The sequence below is a fragment of the Setaria italica genome, chromosome II (genome assembly GCF_000263155.2).
Source record: "Setaria italica strain Yugu1 chromosome II, Setaria_italica_v2.0, whole genome shotgun sequence".
NCBI lineage: Eukaryota > Viridiplantae > Streptophyta > Magnoliopsida > Poales > Poaceae > Setaria > Setaria italica.
Window position 1 is genome coordinate 39,449,976 of NC_028451.1, and position 24,588 is coordinate 39,474,563.

General features: G+C 36.6%; 2 protein-coding genes and 1 long non-coding RNA gene across 3 annotated transcripts; 1 reads left to right on the top strand and 2 right to left on the bottom strand.

Moving 5' to 3' along the window:
- Positions 1–472: 472 nt before the first annotated feature.
- LOC111256455 lies at positions 473–4,784 on the bottom strand. Its single transcript, XR_002676552.1, has 3 exons — positions 4,504–4,784; positions 2,879–2,966; positions 473–606 (listed from the first exon to the last, which is right to left on the bottom strand). It is a non-coding gene; the product is annotated as an uncharacterized LOC111256455 (long non-coding RNA).
- On the top strand, positions 600–3,540 carry LOC101785591 (NAC domain-containing protein 86). Its single transcript, XM_004957526.3, has 3 exons — positions 600–1,139; positions 1,224–1,501; positions 3,030–3,540. The coding sequence occupies exons 1-3, from the start codon at positions 983–985 to the stop codon at positions 3,249–3,251; spliced, it is 657 nt and encodes a 218-aa protein (XP_004957583.1). The 5' UTR covers positions 600–982; the 3' UTR covers positions 3,252–3,540.
- Positions 4,785–5,168: 384 nt separating the features above from the next.
- Positions 5,169–5,790, bottom strand: LOC101785994 (histone H4). Its single transcript, XM_004957527.4, has one exon. It carries the CDS (start codon positions 5,692–5,694, stop codon positions 5,383–5,385), a length of 312 nt encoding a protein of 103 aa, XP_004957584.1. The 5' UTR covers positions 5,695–5,790; the 3' UTR covers positions 5,169–5,382.
- Between the last annotated feature and the right edge of the window lie 18,798 nt (positions 5,791–24,588).

A 24,588-nucleotide genomic window follows, 5' to 3' on the forward strand; every position in this document is an offset into this window, starting at 1 on the left:
TTTAGACCACATGCAGGTGAAAGTGATGCATATCTTTTCTGTAGAATTGGGTAAGACTATACTTGCTGACCTCTTTACATCATGCATGTTGTCATTGTAGTGTTGGCGAAGTTAGAAGAAAAGGGCAGTGAGCCATGAAAAGATGAACAGAACAATTTCTTCACCAACCATGGTTGCAATTCAAATAAAATATCTGTTATATTGATTGAGATTGTGGTCGTCGTACCTAAATCTTTCATTTAAGAAAGAAATGATCTAGATCATATCTATTATTAAACTTGAGCCTATATATGGAAGGCAATCAAGTTTATGCATTCAGACACATATATGCTAGACTAAAAAAGTGAATGATGATCCATAGTACTCGAGTACTGCTTTATCAAATCCAAAGCTAAAAGTTTTGTCTGATCTAGATGGGTAAATAGATAGCAATGCAAGCTCATTGACACTGGAAGGCCTCATGGCTACACAGACCTTTCCTTTTCTTTTTACCTTCCCTAAACTTTCTGTTTTGCAGTGCTGATCCCGATACATAGGGACATGTTACTATAGATCACCCTTGCCTTTAGTCCTCTTCTTCTCTCTGACACTTCAGAGACCAAGCTTCTGAGACACAAAAACAAATTCAGTGAACAAAAGAACAAACCCCCACGGCGCAAGCGGGCACTGCCGTGACAGATTTCGCATCCCAATACAACCCTACACTATCTACTAGCATGAATATCACAAAAGTGTGTTATCCAGAAAAACAAAATATAAAGTCGGTTCGTTAAAAGATAAGAAAAGAAGATCCTGCGGTGCTGTAAGACGTCCAGAGCTTGTGTGAGAATCCTGTAAAGGGAAACACGGCTACTTGTAGAGCAGGCTTTGAATCATTTCACGGAGGAGCTAAAGAGCACAGTGGCCGGCAACGGAAGGGAAAGACAAAGGCTAAAGACAAAGAGAAAGATCAACAAGAAAGGAGGCAGCGAGCTGGGAGGCCATGGCGCCGGCTGATCTCCCTCCAGGCTTTAGGTTCCATCCAACTGACGAGGAGCTTGTGAACTATTACCTGAAGAGGAAGGTTCATGGACTCAGCATCGAGCTCGACATAATCCCTGAAGTAGATCTCTACAAATGTGAGCCTTGGGAGCTGGCAGGTAACCTACAATCCAAGTTCGTTCAGTTGCTCATCCTGAGATCCCATCGCTCCTGACTGAATTGAAATTTCTTTGTTTCGGAAGAGAAATCATTGCTGCCTAGCAGAGACCCCGAGTGGTACTTCTTTGGGCCAAGGGATAGGAAGTATCCAAATGGATGCCGCACAAACCGTGCAACCCAAGCAGGATACTGGAAATCAACAGGCAAAGATCGGCGAGTCAACTACCAGAACAGACCAATTGGCATGAAGAAGACTTTGGTCTACTACAAGGGTCGAGCTCCTCAGGGACTCAGGACCAACTGGGTGATGCATGAGTACCGCATCGAGGAAAGCGAATGCGAGAACACCATGGGGTTTCAGGTGACTCATCCATCTTCCTGTAGACCTATAGTCCTATACATCAATATCAGTTAAACCCTTGTGTGTTGCTTCTGGTGCATTTAGTAATCTCAGTTTGCATTCAATTGTATCAAAAAAATTAGCCAATATCCCCAGACAAAAAGATGTTTGTTCTCTGTATTAATTAATGTTGCAGAAACCATGTCCTTAAATATGCAGAATTTTAAACATATCATGCTAAAGAAAAATTGACGTTGAAATATATATAAAAAAAATTCGGGCATTGTTTGCTCGAGGAAGCTACGTTGTTTATGCATGGAGTGCATGTAAAGTTAGGGCTCTTCTTCCCTTTTTCTCCCCGTATCCATCTGTGGTAGCCATAAAGTATTCCTTGCTTCCATGGACCATAGCTACTTTGCAAAGTACAGAAGAAGTTTCTTTCCAGTTATCTAATTGGGCCATACATGGTACACTTTTTCTGGTGCTCTTGATAAGACAAATTTAACATCCAATTCCTGGTTGAGGATGTGAAATGATACAACATGATTGTACACAGTTTAGTAGGTGCCGTCATCACGTCATGATGCAGACTTCAGAGCACATATAATCTAGGTCAGTGGCATGTGGATGCTACCTTAAAGCTTAGACATCCTTCGTTGTGGTCCATTGTTGTGTCGGTGGCTTTACACTTTATTCTCCATGTCCCACTCCTACTTTACTTAACAGTAGAAAACTTAAAGCCAAAACTGATAAAATGTCTTATCCCATTTTAGTGTAAATTAGATGGAAGAACACAGGACATTGACAAACCAAAAAGTGAATTAGGATGTTTATCTGAAATGTGGATTGGTATTGTTAGAAAAAGCAATAGTTAACATTTCTATGGACTAAACAATATTTGAACCAAAATTATTCATGACTACATATTTCTGTTCCAAAAGAAGTACCAGAGCAAACTATTTGTAGGTATGAGTGACTGCTCGTGTTCTAACTGAATTCTTTAGCAGCATGATATCAGTTCTGACTTCTCAGTTGGCCTTTCTATGAATCAAACAAGAGTTGAACTTAAATCATTCATCGAATGTAATTCCTAACTCTGCACACTGTTCTAAGAAAATTCTTGTGTACAATCATGCTGTATCATTCTTCGTAATACTATCTGCAAGCTGTTAATTTCTGGCTGCGCTTGATGCTGAATTTTCTAACACTCGATGCTATCTCTTAAGACAAAAATGGTAAACATGGAACTTAATTTGAACAAACAGGACATGGAACTCAGCAAAAAGTTACCAATAGAATGGTACAGTACAATCTGTAGACAAACATTTTAAGTGATAGGATCATATTGTCGTATTTGTTCATTGAAGGGATAGACAGGAAGCCCAAGGAAAAACTTACTAGTATTCAATTTTGCATGGCAATAGATCTTCACTACATGGTTGAACTTGAAATCTTCCTTCAGTAGGGCAATAAAAGAACATCCCACCTGAATTGTTAATGAAATGGAAATGATGTCAATTTCTTGTTAATTCTTATTGCTATTTTACAGGATTCCTACGCTCTGTGTCGGGTATTCAAGAAAAATGTGGCATTCGGAGAGCTTCAGAAGCAAAAGCAAGGCGAGTGCAGCTCATCACAAGCTAAGGAAAAACAAAAACACTTTACGAACGTTGGGGATGCTGGACAGTCAAGTGGTTCAAATGAGCATGGTAAAGACAACTCTTGGTTGCAGTTCATATCTGATGATGTGTGGTGCAACAAAACAAAATGATGGAATAGACAAGACGGTTAACTTCATCTAACTAGAAACTTCAATATCAGTTGCACTTTGACTCTTTGTATATGTTTGATAACACCACTTCTCACTTTGGAGTTTGGACAGGATGACCACCTAAGTTTGGACTCTTGACTCTTCATGTAGAGTTGTACTGTAATAGAAAAACATCCTGCTTTGATACTTCAAGGTTCGGTTTTCCTATGTATCTATCATTAAACACAGTCATTTATATAGTGAAAGAAAAGTAAGATGCAAAGGCAGAAATTTAATTTGACAAACATTATTTACATATTCCTTTCTTATGCAGTAATAAATATCATTTTACAGTAAAGGTCAATAACCAAAGATCTGCAATCCCTGTTACAGGCCCAAGGAGATTTTGTTTTTTTCTTTCATTTGCAATTACTTGGCACTCTGCTTTGATGAAAGTAGCAGAACTCCTGTTGAAGTTCCCAAAAGAAACTATGGCCTAACAGTGGCACCACAAATTAGAATGCATTCTGGTACACTTCAGAAGAATCAATTGGTTTTGAACTGTCAAATTTCAAATTCTGGATTCATATAGAAACAGTACGGTATGAGGATGATAGAGAATCGACATGAGATTTACAAGTTCCAAAATCAGCACAAGGGTGGTGCTTTACCGGTAGCACATAATAGTGCCACTAGCACCACAGCATCAGTATTTTTGGTCCGCAAAACTTCAATACCCCAAACTACGCATCATTTGCAGAGCGTCTCAGAGTTTGGGCCTTCCATGGCAGGGTTGCAAATTTAGAATTCGGTTTTAACAGTGAGATCCGGTAACATGACCCTAGTTTTATTGTACCTTTAGTTCAGTTGCTCGATACCTTTTGAAATGGGATCGTTTGCAATTAGTATCTAATCAGCACGTTGGCACAACTACAGAAGTTGGTCAGGTACTCAGGCTAAGCAAACATGACAGACTGAAAATGATTCCAGAACGTCGGTGTCTAAATCCCAATGATCATGGTTGAATCCTAACACGACGTCAATATTCAACTTGCGTTCAACGTGCAGAAATACCTCTAATTCAACTGGCAAACCAGAGAGCGTGTGACAACCACAAAAGTTTCGTGGGTACTAGCTGGCCTGAGCCTGACGAAAGCCAGTCACAGGGAACAACCACCCACAAGAAGACTAATCCCAGAAGCTTTTGCGGAATCAGCATCGATAAATCACTAGGTAAGGCATAGCAAAGATGTAAAGGCAGTGAAATCATTACCGGCAAAGCAGACAAGCGGAATCGGAGCCACAAAGGATACTCAGGACAGTGGACAGCAACCCCGAGCAAGCCTGCAGACTCGCCGCGGCGCCGTCCTTCTCCCAAGTCCCAAGTTCCAACTCCCAACGAGACGGCATCGCGGATTCTTCGAGCCAAACCACCCAAAATGCGAGCGGCGGGGCGCACGCTGCGGCCTGCAGCGGACTATCAGGATTAATGGATCCAGGGGTGATAATTGCGCCAGTGCCGTCGACACCATAGACTGCGTCTCAGGTGCTCGACGAAATTGCTGAACCGAAAGAGGTTTGGGCTCGTACCTGTTTGTGCCCCCAGCTCCTCTCCTCTGGCCTCCGCCCATTCCCGATAATATTGCCAGGGGCTCGTGCTTCAACCCCGCAAATTTGAAAAGCGAATAGCGGATTCAGCACAGCGAGAGGCTTTAATCGATTTTACCAAGAGATTTACATACCGAGCGTTAAATATATATCAATTTGAATTTCAAGGGGTCTTCCGTTTCATATCGTACATTTCACAATTTGGAACTCAATGGCGCCGTCCTGGGCAGCCAGAAAGGGGATTTCAAAATTGACTAAGAATTGAACAGATTCGAAAGATTCGCACAAAATTGAATGTAAATTGTGAAAAAATTACTTCGAGCAACTGCAGGAGGAGAAATATAGAAAATTAAGATGAAATTGATTTCCTACATCAGCATCTATTCCAGACCAATTGCTTCGAACAAGCAGTTCTTACATCCACACACCCGACACCGAAAGGACCAAGCAACCAGCTACATCTCCCCTACAGCAACTACCACAAGAACACATGAAGGCGACACAAGCTACCCATCGATCCGAACCGCACAGACAGACACCTAACCTAGCCGCCGAAGCCGTAGAGGGTACGACCCTGGCGCTTGAGCGCGTAGACGACGTCCATGGCGGTGACGGTCTTGCGGCGGGCGTGCTCCGTGTAGGTGACGGCGTCGCGGATGACGTTCTCGAGGAAGATCTTGAGCACGCCGCGGGTCTCCTCGTAGATCAGCCCGGAGATGCGCTTCACGCCGCCCCTCCTCGCCAGCCTCCGGATCGCCGGCTTCGTGATCCCCTGGATGTTGTCGCGAAGCACCTTCCGGTGACGCTTCGCGCCGCCCTTGCCGAGCCCCTTGCCGCCCTTGCCCCTGCCCGACATCGCCGCCGCCGCTCGCCTCCGCGCTTCCGAAGTGGTGGGTTGGTGGTGGAGGTTGTGACTCCCGTGTGAAGAGGAGACTAGTGCTGAGGTGGGTGGTGGAGGCGTGTGGGTCTGGGTTTTAAAGAGGCGGGGCTTTTGGGGCAGGCTGGAGGACGCGATCCGCGTGATGCGAGCTTCCCGCCGTCGGATGCGGGGTGGGTGGCGGAGAATGGAGGGGATCGGGGTGCGCGGATCGATGACGTGGCGGGGTGGGGAGCGGGAGGTGTGTTTCTTTTGTGAGGATGTGGCGGGGGCGACGGGTTCCGGAGGGAACCGAGGGAACCGTGGTTTCGTCGTGGGTGGATGGCACGTGGGCCCCGGCGTTTTGGACGGCAGGGGTTGCGCGGGGGAGTTTCGCGGTTCGCGAAATTTCGGACGGATCGGTGGATGACAGTAGGGCCGCTATGTCAGGAAACTGTGATGAGAATGAGATGGGAACAGAGGGGTACTCTCCTTTGCTCCTAACGCGTCTAGAAGGCGTATTCGCAGTGTGCACAAACCAGTCGTGGAGGCGGATGTGCATCAACTCTCAAGTCAGGAGGAGACGCAAAGGCCAAATTGCAATCTCAAACCCAAAATGTACAAAATAGATGACGCTTAGCATGACGTACGGTACAGCCAACTAATTACTACCCGTGTAAAAATTCGTATGAGTTCAACTAACCACAGGCTCCACAGCCAGGGCCAAACCTCGTTGACTTCTATCTTAATACAAATTATTTTGGGTGAGACGAAATATTCAAAGGATGAAGCACCTGGACGATGCCAAGTTATGGCTTTGCCACACTTTGGAGCAAGCTCATCAGTAGACCAACCTTGCATCCAACTAATACAATAAATGGTCTTTTCACAAATTCCAAGAAATATTTTTTATTACGATGGGACCCACCGTTAACACATCTTATCACTTCACCGAAGAGTCCACCACCAACTGCATCTTTCTCGAGCTCTCCATCAATGAAGGTCCCACAGATCGACAAGCTGATCACCTAGTAGTCGCGTAAATGGGTGAATCGCTCGGCGTCACCGATCGCGACAAGCTTCTTCTCTTTCCTCTATTCTCTTTCATCCACGTCGGATTTTGCTAAGTTGTCTTGCCTATAAGCCAAGCTGAGATGGATTATTGTACATGCTCTAAGGTCTGGAACCAAATCCGCTCCCTTTGCTTTTTGTGTTTGAACATTCTTAGGTCTGACTAAACGGACTTCTGTCTTGTCAATGTAGTCAAGATGTTCATGAGCTACGCTGCCTAGTTCACATAATCATGCTAGACATATACCGTCATAATTCAGCTATTAAATTTCCATTACCTTGTCCATATCCACGCCAACAAACTAACAAGTGACTAACTGACTATGTATAAACTACAAGATGCTTGAACATGAAAAATATAGCTTCTCTTTGGAAAAAGCTAAGCAGCGATTGGTCGCGAGTCACGACAATGCGCAAGCACGCGACCTCCACAGCCTGCTATAGCCTGGCGGCAGGGAGGTGGACCACCGCGGCCCACGGGCATCTTTTTAATTTTTGCTTTTTAAAAATACGATAACCTTACCATGGATTGTCCATTTTCAATTCCGTTTGCACCACCATATTTATAAAACAAGATCCATGATGCATATATTTTTAAAATATTTTTTATAAACTGACAACTTATATTGAGTGTACACTAGATACATATGTATTACATGTATAGCAACTTATGTGTAAACATCTCAACAAATTATATAGATAAATTGCAAAAATATTTTTACCCTCCTTGTTTACTGTTATGGGCGCTCTGCATGGCTCCCTGATCGAGGCTGTGACATTTACCTCTATGAAGTATCTACATGAGTAATAGCATTATGTCTATATAAGTTGTCACTAGACATACTACATAATATTGTTTGCATAAGAGTTGTTACACTATCTTTATATAAATTGATATATTTATCTCTGTATAATAAATTCGCTACTAGACCCATAGATATACAACATAAGTTGCTGCATAGTCATTGTATAAGTTTGATATGTTACCTCTACTTAAACTATCACAATGTATCTATAGTTGTCTACTAATCTGTACATAAGTTGTTGGAGTTTGTACATAAGTTACTACACACAATCAATATAACTTGACAGTCATGTAAAATAACTTTAAAATGTATCAAATATGGATCTTGTTTTGTAAATTATATTGCCAGGAACACAATAGTACAAACAGATTTAGAAATGGACACTTGATGAAGGAGTAATGATCATTTAAAGGAAATATAAGTATTTTTTGTTAGTGATGTCATCATGAAAGCAACATGCACTGACCCAACCTTCGCCATGCTGCTCTTTCCATTAACAAGGGTGCATGCAAGCAAATGATAGGCTCCCGAGTAAATTAGCAGAAAGAAAGAAAAATAATGAGTCATTGGAGGCTACTGCATGGATCGAGGTCGCGCGACGGGTCGTGCATTAACGTCGTCCTTCTCTTTTCCTCATCACTTCCGGTCCATGATAACTTCATCCATAGAGTTTTGTCCTAGAGAATTACTACAAAATATACATAGTAATAATAATTATATTACATAAAAAATAGACTGCATTTGTTTTCTTTTTTTACTAATTGATTGTAAAAAAGGTCCCAAACAAGGACCGGAAAGATGAAAGGCTTAATAAATTGCTCGATCTAATAGCATAGCAAATCATCATCATGCCACTCTTCGCATGTGTTAGGTATACACTTGGACAGTTGCACTGTTGTTTGAGAGAGAAAAACAGACCAATTATCAGTTGGCATGCACTGTTGTTTGAGAGAGAAAAACATACCAATTATCAGTGGTGCCAACATCTTCCCTATGGTCATCTATTCCCATACATAAGTAGACCGCTATGCATTTGGTAAAGAAATTCAAATGCGCTAGGCATGGACAAAGTAGGACTATGTAGAGCATCAAAGAAGTAGACAAGCAATGGATAGATTTACATTACATAATATACATAAGCAATCTCATGAAATGCATGGAAATATTTTTTTTGCGGAACATATATGATAAGAATACACATATAATTCATTAGACTACAACAGTGTCATGGAAATATTGCCATTGCAAATGAATCCATATTGTGCAACGTCACTTCTAGCCACAACTTTTTAGCACCCTCATAGGCACACCAATTGCGATATCTATGAGCACTGTTTTTATACAACTAATAATTTTATTCGATAGTTATTACAGAAATTGTTCATCTCGTTTAAGAAAATAGTTAATTTCCACTAAAAAATATAAAACTATGATTCATTGTCTATAAGTGTTAAAAGAGTTCCCAAAAGAAAATTTTTCATGCCAACTTTGCTATCCATGAGTTGTATAATTCTAAGCCTTTTTAACTTGGTATCTTACGTATGGGTCCGGGCACAATAGGTCTCACCTAATTATGTTAAAGATACGAAGTTAGAGCAAATTGGAGGGGGTGGACTTGCCTTGTGCATGCATAGAGTTGATTCATTGGGGGTGCAAATATTGTGAAAATTTAGACATAATCACTGTTTTCCATTTTTCAAAGAGTGCATCCCTGATTTAAATAGCTTCGCCCCTTCGAGGATCCCAGTCGCATCATGTCAATGCTCCTCAATAATTATTCAGGGCCAGCAGTCTAGCACATATAGGACCATGGCTACCACTACCGCAAATTAAAGACACAAAGCCTAGGAGGTAGTAAGGGAAAAGCTATCCGTTGTCTGAGTGTTTTAGGCGGAGCCATCACTAGATTTTGGCACCGTCCGTTTGTTTGATTTGGCCATTTTCGTCCGTCTGATACATGCTCTCTGTTCTGCCTAGTTTGTTTGGTTTTTTTTAGCTCGCTGACATTATGGTCCCACAAGTCAGCAGCTCTTGTTTCATTTTGGGAACCATACCTTTTTGTTTTCTCCCATTATCTGCTTGCCTGAATTCATTCCATTCCACCGCTCTTCCTATCTCGTTGTCTAGCTGGTGCGCTCACCTGGAGATCTCGAGATGAGCCGATTTATCCCTTCCCCCTTCGATACATCTATTCCCCTGCATATTTGTTGTGTGATTTTTTGGATGAACTGCTGATTTGCTGGATTTCATTTTTCCTCTCCAGTTTTTTGCTCTCCAGGCGAGGTCCCAATGTGAGTCGATTCGTCCCTTCCCCCTTCGATTCATCGATTCCTACGAGTCTTTGTTGTGTGATTTTTGGATGAACTGCTTTTTTTGCACCTTTGTTTTGCTGAATTCTGTTTGTCCTCTCTGTTTTCCGCTCTCCAGGTGAGGTCCCGATGTGAGTCGATTCGCCCCCTTTCCCTTCGATTCATCTACGCACTTCAATGTTTTTTGCTCCATTGGTGCTTGGTAAACGCGTGAATTTGGATGAACTCCTAATTTTAGCCCTTTTGTGTTGCTGGATTTTTGATTTCCTGTGCCATTTTCCCTCTACGTTGTATCTCTTTTGAGGTTAAGTATGCGAAATTTCCGCTCCGTTGCTTATATCAAGTTTGATTGGTTGATATGTCGCTCTTATTCAAAATCCGTGCTAGGAATTTATTATAGGGTTTGTTTGTAGGGATATTTTTACATAGGATTGAAGTCTAGTTGTGGTTGATTAGTTTGTTCCCCTTTATGATCTGATGTAGTTGTCCTTTCATTTTGATATTAGATTGGTTGTAGTTGAAGTTTTATGTAGAGTTCATTGCTTGAAGTTTGATGGATGCTAAAATTTAATTTCAAAATCCATTGTTCTGCAAATTGCATTGTCTGTGCAGGGATTATTCAAAATTTAGATGTTACGCTTGTCATTATTTCCTTCTGAATTCACATCCTAGGTTGCAATGTTCTAATATTAAATTGTAGCTATGTGTGCATGTGTAGCTGACTTAGTTGTGAATTATATTTTGTTACTCAGATGGCCCGTAAAAGGTGTAGAGATATAGATCATTTGAGCTACAGTGATTCAGATGAAGATTTCAATTCCCATAATTACAAAAAAAACTTTTCTGAAGTAGAAGATATTGAAATATCTAGTGGTGATGACTCTGCTGATGAAGCCAACCATTCTGATGTAAGTTGTGTTGCGTTATTTTCCAACTTCATTAGTTTCTTTTTTATTTATGTTTTGCTTCATGGTATTAAACTGTTTTGATTGTGTCAATGGAGTTTACATTGTTTAACTGTCTTTCTTTCAAAATTTAATTCTTTCAAAATTTAATGCGGGACTGTATAATATAATGATGCTGGCATTTAATTTATTTATTTTAACAATCTACTAAAGTCTTATTTGTTATATGTGAATGACCTCTGAATTTGATATATGATATCTTTGATAGGATACTACTTAGTGATGAACAAAATGACTTTAACATCCACTTCTACCAGGAAGTTATAGCTGATGTAAGTTTTCTGGACTTTATACTCTTCCAGTTCTTCATTTCTGATATTTTTTTCATTATCATGACTTTATTCTTGTAATTTCAGTGCAAGAAGTTCAAGATGTTGAAAAATAAAATAAAGAGTATATTGACTAACCAGGTATGTAGCGCTAAGTTTATTTATATCCTCACTAGTCACATATAACATTTGGCCTCTTCATGACTTAATTTAATTAACTATATACCATTTGTAGCTCAACATGCAAAAGTTTGTCAAGAAGCTAAAATATGTCATCACTAGATTTTGTGTTACTGATTTTGCTAAGGTCATAAAAAAATTGACTCCTAATCAGAGGCAAGTCATCGAAAAATATGGTTTTGGCTCTCTCTTGCATTTTGATAAGTGTTTTGTTCCCAACAATTTTTTCTAAGTGGGTAGCCAGACTTGTTGACCATAAATCTAGTGATATTGTTATCGATGGCAGAATTATTTCTCTGACTAAAGAATCCGTGCACAATATTCTTGGAATACCTCTCAGTTGGAGACCTTTTCCAACTGATATAAGTCATGGCAAGTCAGTTATTTTGAAAAATTTCAAGAAGCAATCTATGCCAAGTGTTGAATTCTTTACCAAGAAACTTTAGAGTGAAGAAAAAGTTTTGTCTGATGAGGATACATTCATTCGTTTCATCCTGATTGCATTGAATTCCTTTCTCTGTTCCAATGCTTCCAATGCTTCTGTCACACCAAGTCAGAAGCACTTAGGGATGTTTGATGACATTACCAACTGCAAAGTTTTTGATTGGTCTGGATATGTTTTAAGTTGGTTGCTTCGTCACATCAAAACTTTCAAGAAGGGCAAAACTAAAGCTGGTAAAGAACCAGGAACACTTGGGGCTGTCTTTATTATCTAGTCGTATGTATTCGTTCCTGTGGCTATTTTCAATTAAATTTAAGTATCTATTTTTACACTTAATATTCAACTTCCAATTTTGCTTTATAATATTCCAGGTCATGTATTTGGCTCATGTTGATTTTGGTCCCCGCAAACTTATTCTGATTTTTTATTAAATCTCCAGGTGTTTATGGTTTCAGGCCAATACTAGACTTTGTTGATACTTATTATGCAAAGGTTTGAACCCTCTTTGTTTCTAATTTGTTCCTGCCAAGTCACATCTGTTCTCTATATTTGTGACTAATTTCTTATACTTAACAGAGACCTCATCTTTTGAATTCTACATCATCTCTATCAGATGATTCTGAATTCATGGAAATGATTGATTTAGTTTCTGGATAAGCTACCCACTGATTTGAAGATATCAATTTGTAGAGCCATTGAAATCCATAGCTTCAGTTGTGTCTCGAGAGTTAATTTGAATACCACATCAATATCTTCTCTTCCTGATAATATATTTCATACATTCAAGAAGCCGTTGCAACATGCTTCCAATACTGATTCTAGATTGAAGAATATGTTTTGGAAGTTCGCAAACTCATTACTGAATATCCTCATGAATCTTTTGCTGCTTCTCCCCAAGTTTCTTTGCCCAAAAATAGTGATCCAAATAACTCAAACTATTTGTCACAGAAAAATCCTATGAAATTCGACAACACTACAGGTGTTCATTGCTTCTCCTATATATTTTTATATGCTTCATATTCTATTAATTTTCGATATGTTATATTTAAATAGCTAATACACTTTTCTACCTTATATACCAATTACAGCTCATGGTTCTATTGATGATTTTGATTATGAAGATAATCTGTCACTTTCTCAATCAAAGCAATTTAATCCTTATTCTGACATCAAGCAAGTACATTTGTCACAGCTCATTGTTTCAAATGAATAGTATTACATATCATCTTACTAAATGCTTTTGTTATGTGTTTTTTACAATTCTCCTGTTCTCCCAAGATCTGGCTTAAAATCATCCAATGCAGCTATTGCTCCAAGCAAAGAAAATATTCTTCCATCTTCATCAAATTTTAATTCCCACAAGGGCCAATTTATGTTCTGTATCTGAAGTTGTTATTTTTTTTTCATTTATTAAATCCCTATTAGGTTTTTGATTGTTTTGTATACCTTCAGCCTAATCAAAAACAAGTTGATAGAGTTATCCAAAAGTTGCAAAAGCATACTACACCTACTCCAATCAAGACTAACAAACCATTTTTTTGCCCCCAGTGGGTACCCAAAAGAACGTATGCATCTACCTCATTTTTTCCATTATTTATATTTCCTTTTATTATATCAATATTTCCCCTGTTACTATATTATTTCCATACCTTTCTAATTGGTATCTACTTATCTTTCTCATATCCTATATATAAGAAACCCAGATCTAGACTAAATGACTCTGAAAAATTTGTCACTGAAACAAATATTGTGCATCTCTAAGAGAACCTCTTTATGATATTTCTAATGTTGATTTGCCACTAATTCAATCAAAATCCAAGCCTTTGTTCACAAAATCTGTTAACTTGGACATCAATGATGTTATTCCCCTTGATGATTAAGAAAAATATGATGTATCAGGTTCTCTCTCTCCAAATAAGGTAAATATTCTTCAATGTTGTTTTCTTTTCATTTCTATTTTTTATTATCTAATCTTCTATGTTCTTTCTAATCATTCCTGCATGTCTTTAATTGTATTTCAAATTCTTTTTTTTATATTTCTAAGTTATTTTTTTCCTACAGCAATAAAGGTCTTTCTCACAACTCACCTTTGCTTCCCAGACACTAAGTTTTGTCTTTTATACACAATATGGCCTCATATCTCATATTTATATATCTTTTTGAACTTATATAGCTCTTTATTTTTGTTAGGTTCTCCACTAAGAGTTACTCCAAAATTATTTCAGAACCGTTCTCAATTGTCCAGGAAGCACAATGTAAGTTTGTTTATAACACAAGTATTATCTGAATTTCTATTTTATAAATCTTAAGTTACCTAAATTTCTTGGCTGATTCAATCATTGTTAAATTTAATTATTCATTATTATAAATTATCTTCCAGGAATCTCCAGAAATACAAGTCCTGGGTGAATGAACTCCTACTCAAAATGTTCGTGATATGACTTAGAAATCAGATGAGATGTATAATATAAAGTATTGTGCTTCCGATTCCTCTTTCAGAACACCTATTCAGCGTGTTGATCCTGATTTTCCTCAACTTGAATCAAGCTTTGAAAAGCCTTCTAGATATCAACCTTATCTTTCTAGAGATTCTTCCACTAGTGGCAAGTTACCATAGCATGGTCCTAGAAGGGTTATAAAGCCATACGCTTTATTTCACAGTAACTTTAAAACTGCCAAGGCTAAGATTTCTGTTTCAAACTCAGAGTTGAAGAATTATAAAGCTCTTTTCTCATTGGCCTCTTCTCAGTACAACAAGTATAGTTTTTTCTTGTATCATACTAATCAGTTCTTTTATTCTTGTCATCCATTTTTTATTAATAAATTTATGTTTTTTTTTCTGCATTAGTGAGGATGTTGTGCATCTTGAAAAAGTTCGTAGCACTTTCTAGTCTCTTGGGGAGTCTTTGAAACCTAGTGGAATTGTAAATCCTTTTGTAATATTAGCATTTTGTTATAGTTTGTACATGAAGCCCACTAGTAATCCTGATATCTCAAAATCACATTTCTTTTTTTGCAAATATTGGTGTTAGTATGCTTTCTAATTTGTTATTCTATCTTTGAACTTTTTATGTGATAAAATTTATTAACAAAACTTTATTGTATGTTTTCCAATAATAGGAATTTTTTTAAAAGAGTCTGAACTAGTCAATGAGGCAGTTTTGGCTCGCGCTTTCAAACGCTCATCAATGCATAGACCTCTTCATCACTCAAACAATGTATGTTACTTAAATATCCGTTCATTGTAGTCTACTCCAAAATCTCACAGTGTTGTTCTTTTCTCGTTTTAGCTCTTTTTTCCGACACTCTTTCACAACCATTGGTTCGTGTTTTTGTCAATATCAAAGATTGCAATTTTGTTTTCCTCGATCCCTTACACCATGAAGATTATGATTTCCTTGAAATAGTTAGGAGCAGAATGGTTTCTACCTCTATTCAGTAGGATTTTTTATTTTTTATTTTTTGTAATTCCAGTAACTGTATTTCCCTTCCCTTCTTTTAGTTCGCATCTTTTGTGCAATATTGGGATCGGTATGTTAAAGTCAACATGAATTTTGATGAATATGATATTGTGTTCCCTGATGTCCCTGACCAACCACTTGACAACACGCATGATTTTTTTTACCACGTTTAAATATATTTACATTGCTTCACTATCTGTTAATTCTTTAAGAATGTCATGTCAAATTGATATATTTAATTTTTTGAAATCTACAGTTGGAGTACAATTCTAGACAAACATTATATGACTGATGTTTTCATCCTTCAATTCTTTAGAGGTATAGTTAGTCCAATAACAAACCTCTTTTTTCTTAAATTAAAATTAATTTTCTAAACTTATGCATTTACATTTTAAAGTATAGTAAGGTACAATGATGGAGTTACTGTAAATACCATAATTATGTCATGTAATTTTCTTTTTTGTATATTTGTAGGTTGTGGTTTCATCTGAGGGGTTTCCACTCTGAAAACATTATTTGTTATTTGCCTCACTATAGAAAAAAAATCTGTTAAGCTGTTAAATTATTTCTATGTTCCCTTATTAATTAGGTTGTCCGTTGCTTTTGATGTTATCCCTGTTTTCGTTTCTGATACGTCCCTTCATCTTTGTATCAATTATCTGCATCAAGATTTACAACCATTTCTTAATTTTATATCTAATCCAAAGTTTTAATTCATAGTGTTGATTATGGAATAAATGCTGTGATATTTCTGGAACATCAATGATTATTGAATTTGATGTTTAAGGTATTTTTTAGACTTAACCTTTTTTGAATTTCAGACATCTTTAATCATTATTTAAATTTTAGTACCATTTTTGGTTTACAAAGTTTCTCCTCTTCAACTGCAGGAGACACTCAACACATGGTTCAACATCATGAGATATATAGCTATATAGTCTGGATTTGTTCACAATCATGCTGTAATAGGATAGCATAAGACTACAATTGTGCCTCAGAACAATATATCATCAATATATCATTACATCTGTCATCTTCATATTATATGTTTTCCTATTTTTTTTAACATAAATAGTTCTTCTTTCACTTCATTGCCTCCTCATACAGATTTAGTTTTTCCCTTTCCACCTCAACTTGCTTTCTTGATTTTCTTGTTGTTGGACATGTGCAAAGAAAATAGTAAATTATTTTCAGTTATGGTTCATCTTAATTTCATTTACTTCAAAATTAATTTTTTTCATTCATAATTCTTACTTGTTGTCTTTTTCCCTTTGGCAATTTTCTTCTTTTCTTACCTTATAATCTTTTGCTTGATTTCTTCCATGAGTGGCTTCATTCTTTTTGTTAGAGCTGGTCTTCCCTTTTGCTTAACTTTTCTTGGGTCATTCTGTTCTGTAATTTCATCTAAGTTTGCAGCGCTGCTTTGCCCCTCATCATTATCTACCCCCTGTACTGACCCACATGAAGGTGCTCTTATCTTTGAGTTCAATAGGATCAAGTCAAGGTTGCAGTTTATCCTATCTAATTCTTCAGAAAGGTATTGCATTGCCTCTTCTACTGCCTTTGAATTAATTTCTACTGACCTCCTTGATAGTTTGTTGAATCTCAGCATATCATTTGTTTTTGGAACCACTTCTGGTAGTTGCAAATTCATTTTATTGTCTTTTTTCCTCCGTCTATCTATTATATATTTTTCTGTTAACTGGTTAATTTCCTCCTCCAGAATCACCTTCAGGATGTGTGCACATAAGATACCATCTTTGTTAAACTTCCCACATATGCAGTAAAAGTCTTCTCTTCCCTCTGTCAGGTCAGTCAAGACAATATACTTTTTGATTGTGTGGTTTGTATATCTGATTAGTTTTTGGCTAAACTTCAAAGCACTTGCTATTCTCTATCTCGTTATATTTTAGACTCTTAGTTATTTGAAGCTGGTACTAAAACTTTTTGAAAATATTTTTGTTATATAGATCACTAGCTTGTTTTTCTACATTGTAGGCAAACATTAGTTGTTTAGCTGTTTTCTCCTTGCTTTGCTTGTCTTCCGCATCTTCTTTAATGTTTGTTGCATCTACCATTCTTTGGAACTCCTTTAAGAAATTGATTATGCTGTAAGTTGATCCTACATTTTCTTTCAACCTTGCATTACTCCCCTCACTTCTTCCTATGCTTTGTAGGAATGGGTAGAAGTTATTCTTGAACCACACAGGTATGAAATTTGCTCTATTTTCCCACATCTTCTTGAAGTATTTGTTTTCTTGCAAACCATGATCTATAATCATCTTCTGCCATAGAATGTCAAATTCTTGTTTTGTTAATAAGTTGTTCACAATGTCTTCAAACTCATCCACAAGCCCTTTCTTCTTTGCAAAGCATACTCCGTTTTTGTTGTAGCACTTGTACTTGATGTGGAAGAAGCAATTCTTGTGAATTGTGTTTGGAAACACCAACTTAATTGCAACCTTCATAGCTTTATCTTGATCTGTAATTATTGTTTTTGGATGTTTCCCTCCCATTTATTTCAGACATGTTTCAAATATCAAAGCAAAGGAAGCAATTGACTCATCTGAAATGAATGCACAACCAAACATGCAGGTATGGCCATGCCCTGTCACCCCAACAAATGGTGCAAATAGTAGATTATATCTGTTTGTCATGTAAGTAGCATCAAAACTCACACAGTCACCATATTCTGCATAGTATTTCAACGAACATCCTTCTCTCCAGAATATATTTTTCACCTTCTTATCCTCATCAAAACTGAACTCGTAGAAGAATGTTGGATCTTCAGATTTTCTCTTTCTGAAGTATTCCAAAGCCTTCGTCATGTCATTGCCGGTCACTTCCCTGTTGATTTTGGTCCTGTAGTTTGCTACATCCTTGTTCTTGTATGGTAGAACTAGCATACCTCCTCTCAAATATGACAGTATCGCAACCATCTTCCTGGTTGGGATTTTGTTGCCATTCAATGTTCGGATCATAGCCTTTTCCATATCTGACATATATTTCCTTCCAGTGAGTAGCTTTTTTTGTTTCCTGGGCTTAACTGTTGGTTGTGATCAAGGTCATGCCTTATCCACTCTACAAATCTCATTCTGCTCTTTAACCACCATTACAACTAGACAATTTGTTCTCACTTACACATCAGTATTATTCTTCTCACCTTCTTCTGTGTTGGCTTCATTGGCTTCGTCTGGAACTTGCATCCATTCTTCTTCTGCTTCTTCTTCTTTTTCATTGATTTTTGGTTCCTTTCCATAGCGGTGACATTTCATTTCTACTTTGAAAACCCCATTATTCCTTTTTCTGCTTGTTGTCCTTGTTGTGTGTGTTGTCACTACTTCAAATCTAGCAAGGAACGTATAGAAGCAGAAGAAGTGGTGAGCAACATACCTATCCTTGAACTGCATACCCATCTGAGGAGTGTATTTGCTATCTATGTTTGCATTATTCCCTTTTGCTGCTGCTAGCTGTTCACTGCGTATAAATTCTTTAATTTGATATTTTGTCAGTTCTTGGCTCCCATTATCTTCATCTTCATTTATTTCATGGTTCTCTGCCTCTTTTTTGTTTTCATTGATGCTTCCATCACCATTATCTAATTTGTTGTACCTGTAAATGTTTTAAGTTGTAAGTCCTTCTTTATTGAATTCTTATATGTAGTGTACTTGATATGCTTAAATATCATTAGCAATATTAATTTAGAAGCACAATGTTTACCTGTTCAACCTCCATGTTTAGGAACAGTTCCTCCCTCCAGTCGTAGTCTTCAATTGTTATTTAGAGTTTCTCTTTCATCATTTCTAACAACTTGATAGTTCATTCCCTATGTATTGATCAGATTCTTTAATCATTTTTTGTATAGATTAGTATAAGTACATTAGCTTTAATATTTATAATAACCAAATGCAGCATCTCCATCATATATTTGAAGTTGTTGATTTTCTTCTGTTCCATGTAGGCTCCCATCTGCAATTGGATCATGCTGTTGTTCTTCATGTTTAAACAGTGCAAAGGTACTTTCTATTGATATTTTCATCAACTTGAGATATGATTGTTATGCATGCAACCTTTTAAGATAATTCTTTTCTTTCAATTATTTTTAGGGTTAATTGTATATCCAAATCATTATGTTGCACATTTCAATGTTGCTTTAGTCTGAATTATATCCAGTATACATGCAAGCTCCTGATATATATCCAGTATGCAACAAACAATAACCTCTATTCTATCATTGTTGCCAGTTTCATCTATTTTATGGAGGTTGAAAATATTATTTAGTTATATCAAAATTCAACAAGTAAACATCACTTCGTTTATGAAATATGAACTTTGCTTCTTTCTAAAACCAATGTACCTGTTGTGCGTGAATCGTCACCGATTTGGTTGTGAACTTCTTAATCAGATTTTTAGCTTCTTTTGATCCCTTCTTGTAACTATGACGTCTTTGTCCTTCCTATCAAATTTACAAAGGTTAGTTCACAAGAAGAGCTGAATTTAGTTGTAATTGTGCTCGTAACCTGTTTTATATATTTCACTTCATAGTTCACTATGATGTGATTTCAGTATTCCTTTTAATTTTTCAGGACTATAACATTTGCTCAAACAATACTTTGCTATCAGAATCAAGTCCAATAAATTCAATAAGGATGTCAATAAGCAAACGAACTCAAGTAAATGAAATTGCTTACCTCTTTAGTTTTCGATTGCTTGTATCTCTTTGAAATGCCACGTACTTCCTCTTGCCCTCCCATTAATGCCTATGATATTAATTTCTGTTATATGATTGTTATGCCTGCAACCTTTTTTTACGTATTTCTCTTTTTTCTATTGATTTTTGGGATAATCTACATCCCTCCATTTTAATAGCAAATTTATTACTAAATGAGTCTAACTTATTTAAGTTTCCAGTCGGCAACAAACATTAACCAGACAAGGTGAATTTATACTTTTCAATTACATTTGTACCTATTTTTTTCATTATTTGCCTCATTTAACTATTTTCTGGTTGATTTTAAATTCAGTCAGTTACACCTAAAATCCACAAGTTTATGGAGTTATGACAACTATATATGACATAGTGAACTTAATACTTTCAAAAACTGATGTACCTGTTCTTTTTTATTCATCCCTGATTTGGTTCTGCTATTTTTGCCAAGATTTTTAAATGAGTTTGATCCCAATTTGCACCTTAGTAGTCTTTCCTCATCCTGTTAAATTCAAAGGTTATCTCTGATCTAATGTTAGTTACCTCTTTGATTTGCTCTGGTAACAGGTTTGCTCATAGTAATCATTGACTCAGAGATTCAGAACCAGAAACTTCAAGGATTTCAGGAACTGTCCAATTCTTGATTCGTTGTCTCTTTTTTAATGCCATCTTCTTCCTTTTGCCCTCCCATTATTTGCTTCTGCTTCTACTTTCCCCTCTTCTCAATCTCCCCCGATCTATTTTCTGGCTGTCAGTGGTCGCTCGTGAATAAGCTTCTTGGCTGCCAAGTTTGATCCCCTTTTTATCTTTCCACTTTTGCCCATCTAGTTCACAGCTGCTTTTGTTATTTGTAAAAGAGTACATGGGTTCCATTAATTTTTGGACCATATACTATATCTTCTTTCTTTTGAGCCTTACTCTCGTTTGGCCCATTTGAGATGAATAGGATAAAATTGCAGCTTCTATGTGCTTCTGTTTTGGCTCTTGGGCCTTGACCTCTTGCTTATGTCCAGGCACAGTTTGACCCAATTTTTGGTCTCTTCCTGGTAGTCGAAGCGACGTGTTCCACTGTGCGGCTGTGTGTGGAACCATCTGCCTCCTCAAATGACGTGCCAATTAACTCCTCTCACCTGTATTTCTACCTCCCCCGTCTATTTTTTTCATTGCTTCTTGTCTCCCCTTCGTCTGACATTCTTTCGAGAAGTCGAAGAACTCTAGAAAAAATTGCAGAGGTTGAAGAATTCTATCTATGTTTGATTGCATTGCTAGTCTTCATTGCTTCTCCTCTTCGTCTTCTATGTGTCTGACAAATCTTTTATCTGGTATACCACAACAACTCGAGAAGAAATTGCAGAGTTTGGAGAACTCGAGGTATTTTTCCCTTAATTTGGATCCTTCTAGTTTGATTCTGTTGTTCTAATGACAACTCTAGGAAATTAGTTTCTTTACCTGGTTTCTTTTATTCTTGCTTTGGAACTGAACAAATCTAGGATATTTGTATGCAATCAACCTCTTATACTTTCTTGTTTCTCTTTCTTTCATATCTTTTCCCATTTTTTTTAAATAAAAATGGTAGTCCCTTGAAGTTCTTTTTTATTTAGGGCAACTTCATGTGCTTTATTTATTATTCATAGAAATCTAATCTGCTATATTTGTTCAAATTTCAGTTAGACAGATTTGCAAGATGCTTTCCGCGGTAACCTCTCTTTTCATATACCATTTCTGTTATATAATTTTTATAGTTCCAATATATGTCATCTATAGTGATTTAGAAGATGTGAAAATTTTATTTAGTACTGTAAATAAAGATATATTTTGGTATGATTTCTAGTCTGCTTGTGTATGCTACATAATTTGTAGACAAAAGGTACGGAAGTAATTTATTTTTTGGATGACTATATAAAAGACTATTATGTACCGTTTAGGTTTGCATTAGAGGTTTTGGTGACTGTTGCAAAATTGTATATTTTGATGACCTGTTTCTCTCAGAATTTATACTACATGTTGTGCTTAAACATTTATAGTTTTCATTTAGCATTTCATGTAAATTTTAAATATGGGTTTTTTCCAGCTATGGTTGTTCTAGGTTTTTTGCTTCTGATGATTATGTACATTATTTTTTATAATCTAGCTATCGTTTTGTTGATGCTTCATCCCTGTTTTCATTGTAGTGATAGGGTTGCACCCCCTCACATTAGTGATAGTGAGTAATATCACACTCTGTTAAGTTCTAGTTGCGGATTTATTGAGCTAATGTAATTCATGGATGTTCAAATAATTTTTCTCAGAGTTATTACTCACTATAGGATATTCCAGTTTTTCATAAATTTCATACTAAATTGGTGTGGATAAGCATTTATAGTTATTGAAATAAATAACTTACAGTGTTGGTATCACTGTAAATTCAATTATTTAGTCCTATAAATAATTTTGAGTTTCAGTTTGGTTTAAATCCAATTATTATGTTATGTAATTTTAAATTTGGGTATATATGTACGTTGTGTTTTAATCTAATGGGTTTCCACCATCCACAAATTATTTGTTATTTGGTTATCTATAGAAAAATATTTGCTAGCTGTTTAATTCATTTTATGCTATCCTATGATTTTGGTTGTTTGCTGCTGTTGAATATAGTCCCTTTTTTCTTTTTTTCGTTGTTGTTGAAGTTTTGGTTTGACATGCTTCTTACCATCCCGAAAACTAATTTCCCAGCTATGTTTAGTCCTAGTTGATTTATTCAACTATTCAATTTATTCACTCATTGATTTTCAAGCTAATGTAATTGTTGGTTATTGAACTAATGTTGATCAGAGGTATTAGTAACTGTAGGATAATTAAATACTTTAGTGGTCTCTTATTCCTATAATTGTTGTGCTAAACCATTTACATGAGTTAGTCACTAAGTTACAATGATGGAGTTACTGTAAATTTAATAATTATGTTCTGTAATTTTTATTCTGGGTATATTTGAAGGTGTTTTTTCATCTAAGGGGTTTCCACTATCTCAAAAGTATTTGTTATTTGGCTACCTATAGAAAAATATTTGGTAGTTGTTTAATTTGTTTTATGCTATCTTATGATTCTGGTTGTTTGTTGCTGTTGAATATAGTACCCTTTTTCTTTTTCTCTTTTTGTTGAAGTTTTAGTTTGATAGGCTTCTGTCCATCCTGATAAGTAATTTCCCAGCTATGTTAAGTCCTAGTTGATTTATTCAACAACTATTCAGTTTATTCACTCACTGATTTTTAAGCTAATGTAATTGTTGCTTATTGAACTAATGTTGATCAAAGGTATTAGTAACTGTAGGATAATTAAATATTTTAGTGGCTTCTTATTCCTATAATTGTTATGCTAAACCATTTATACGAGTTTAGTCACTAAGTTACAGTGATGGAGTTACTGTAAATTTAATAACTATGTTCTATAATTTTTAATCTGGGTATATTTGAAGGATGTTTTTCATCTGAGGGGTTTCCACTATCCCAAAAATATTTGTTATTTGGCTACCTATATAAAAATATTTATGCAGTTGTTCAATTTGGTATTCCTTATTGTTATTATATACATGTAATTATTTACATTTGATTGTTTTTGTTTTCAATTTGATACATATTTATCATAATCCTGATTCTAATTGTTTTCAAATTTTCTTTTGCAGAACCGTGTTCTTGGTGAAAACTCTTTTGCTAGGAAAGATGTTCCGATCACTCGTGACAATATGTGCTACCTTGGTATCCATGATGGTCCTCAGGACAATATGGTTTTAGCTTGGTCCAAAATTGATGGGAACAACAACAGGTGGATGACCACAGTCCGTGCTTTGGAGAGTATGGTTGGCCATAAGAGACTTTCGTCATTCAAGGTTGTAGTTGACCTAGCTCGCAGGTTTGGTTTCATTTTCTGCCTAGATAATCAGACTACAGAATCTATTTGTGCTCGCTATGTTGAAGTTGGGCTAGAGAAGATCTTCTTTGACTTGGTGAGGAGTGTCAAGTATTTATCTTTTTATGATGATTTCAATCAGCACCACAGGGTTTTGAGGTGGATCTAAACAAGTCTTCTCAGCACCTAATCAAGCATCATCCAGGTATGTACAATTCAAGACTCTAAATTATCCAATTATTTATATGTAGTTTTTTCAGATGCCTGCTGTCTGAAATCTAATATATGATGAACTATGGACCATATTAATATGGATTTATCTAGATGCACATTCAGCTTCCTTTTATTTTGTGTAATATGCAAGTAGTAAATGTTGCATCTATATGTCTATAATGCTGAAATGTCTGAAATGCTAAATATATATGAACAACTTACACTATTGTAATTAGGTGGTTGATACGTTGGAATGTTGTCTTTTAGATTTGTGTTCTTCAGAAATTTTTATTCCCTGAAATATGTTTGAAGCAGGCATTTCTTCAGCAATCATTTTTCATTTGATAAAGATGCAGCTACAACATTGATTTTTCCTATGCAGTTTCTAATATATGTGATCATCATACTAGTTCTGTACTGTTTTGGTATTTAATTATCTCCACCGTCCGATGAGAATCTGATGGTTTTAAAATTCGAGTGACAGGATTCTTGCCAGCACTCGAATTTTTGGTGAGTCAAAATCGAGTGATTCATCAAACCAAATTGCCCGAATGATTGCAGACAGGGGAACACCCGAGTAACAGGTAG

What these genes read in the sequence shown, in the direction of transcription:
- LOC101785591 (XM_004957526.3), top strand. Translation starts at nt 983, where the DNA reads ATGGCGCCGGCTGATCTCCCTCCAGGCTTTAGGTTCCATCCAACTGAC. An exon ending in TGAGCCTTGGGAGCTGGCAG is followed by an intron (nt 1,140 to 1,223) that starts GTAACCTACAAT and finishes TTGTTTCGGAAG; the next exon opens with AGAAATCATTGCTGCCTAGC. An exon ending in AGAACACCATGGGGTTTCAG is followed by an intron (nt 1,502 to 3,029) that starts GTGACTCATCCA and finishes GCTATTTTACAG; the next exon opens with GATTCCTACGCTCTGTGTCG.
- LOC101785994 (XM_004957527.4), bottom strand. Translation starts at nt 5,694, where the DNA reads ATGTCGGGCAGGGGCAAGGGCGGCAAGGGGCTCGGCAAGGGCGGCGCG.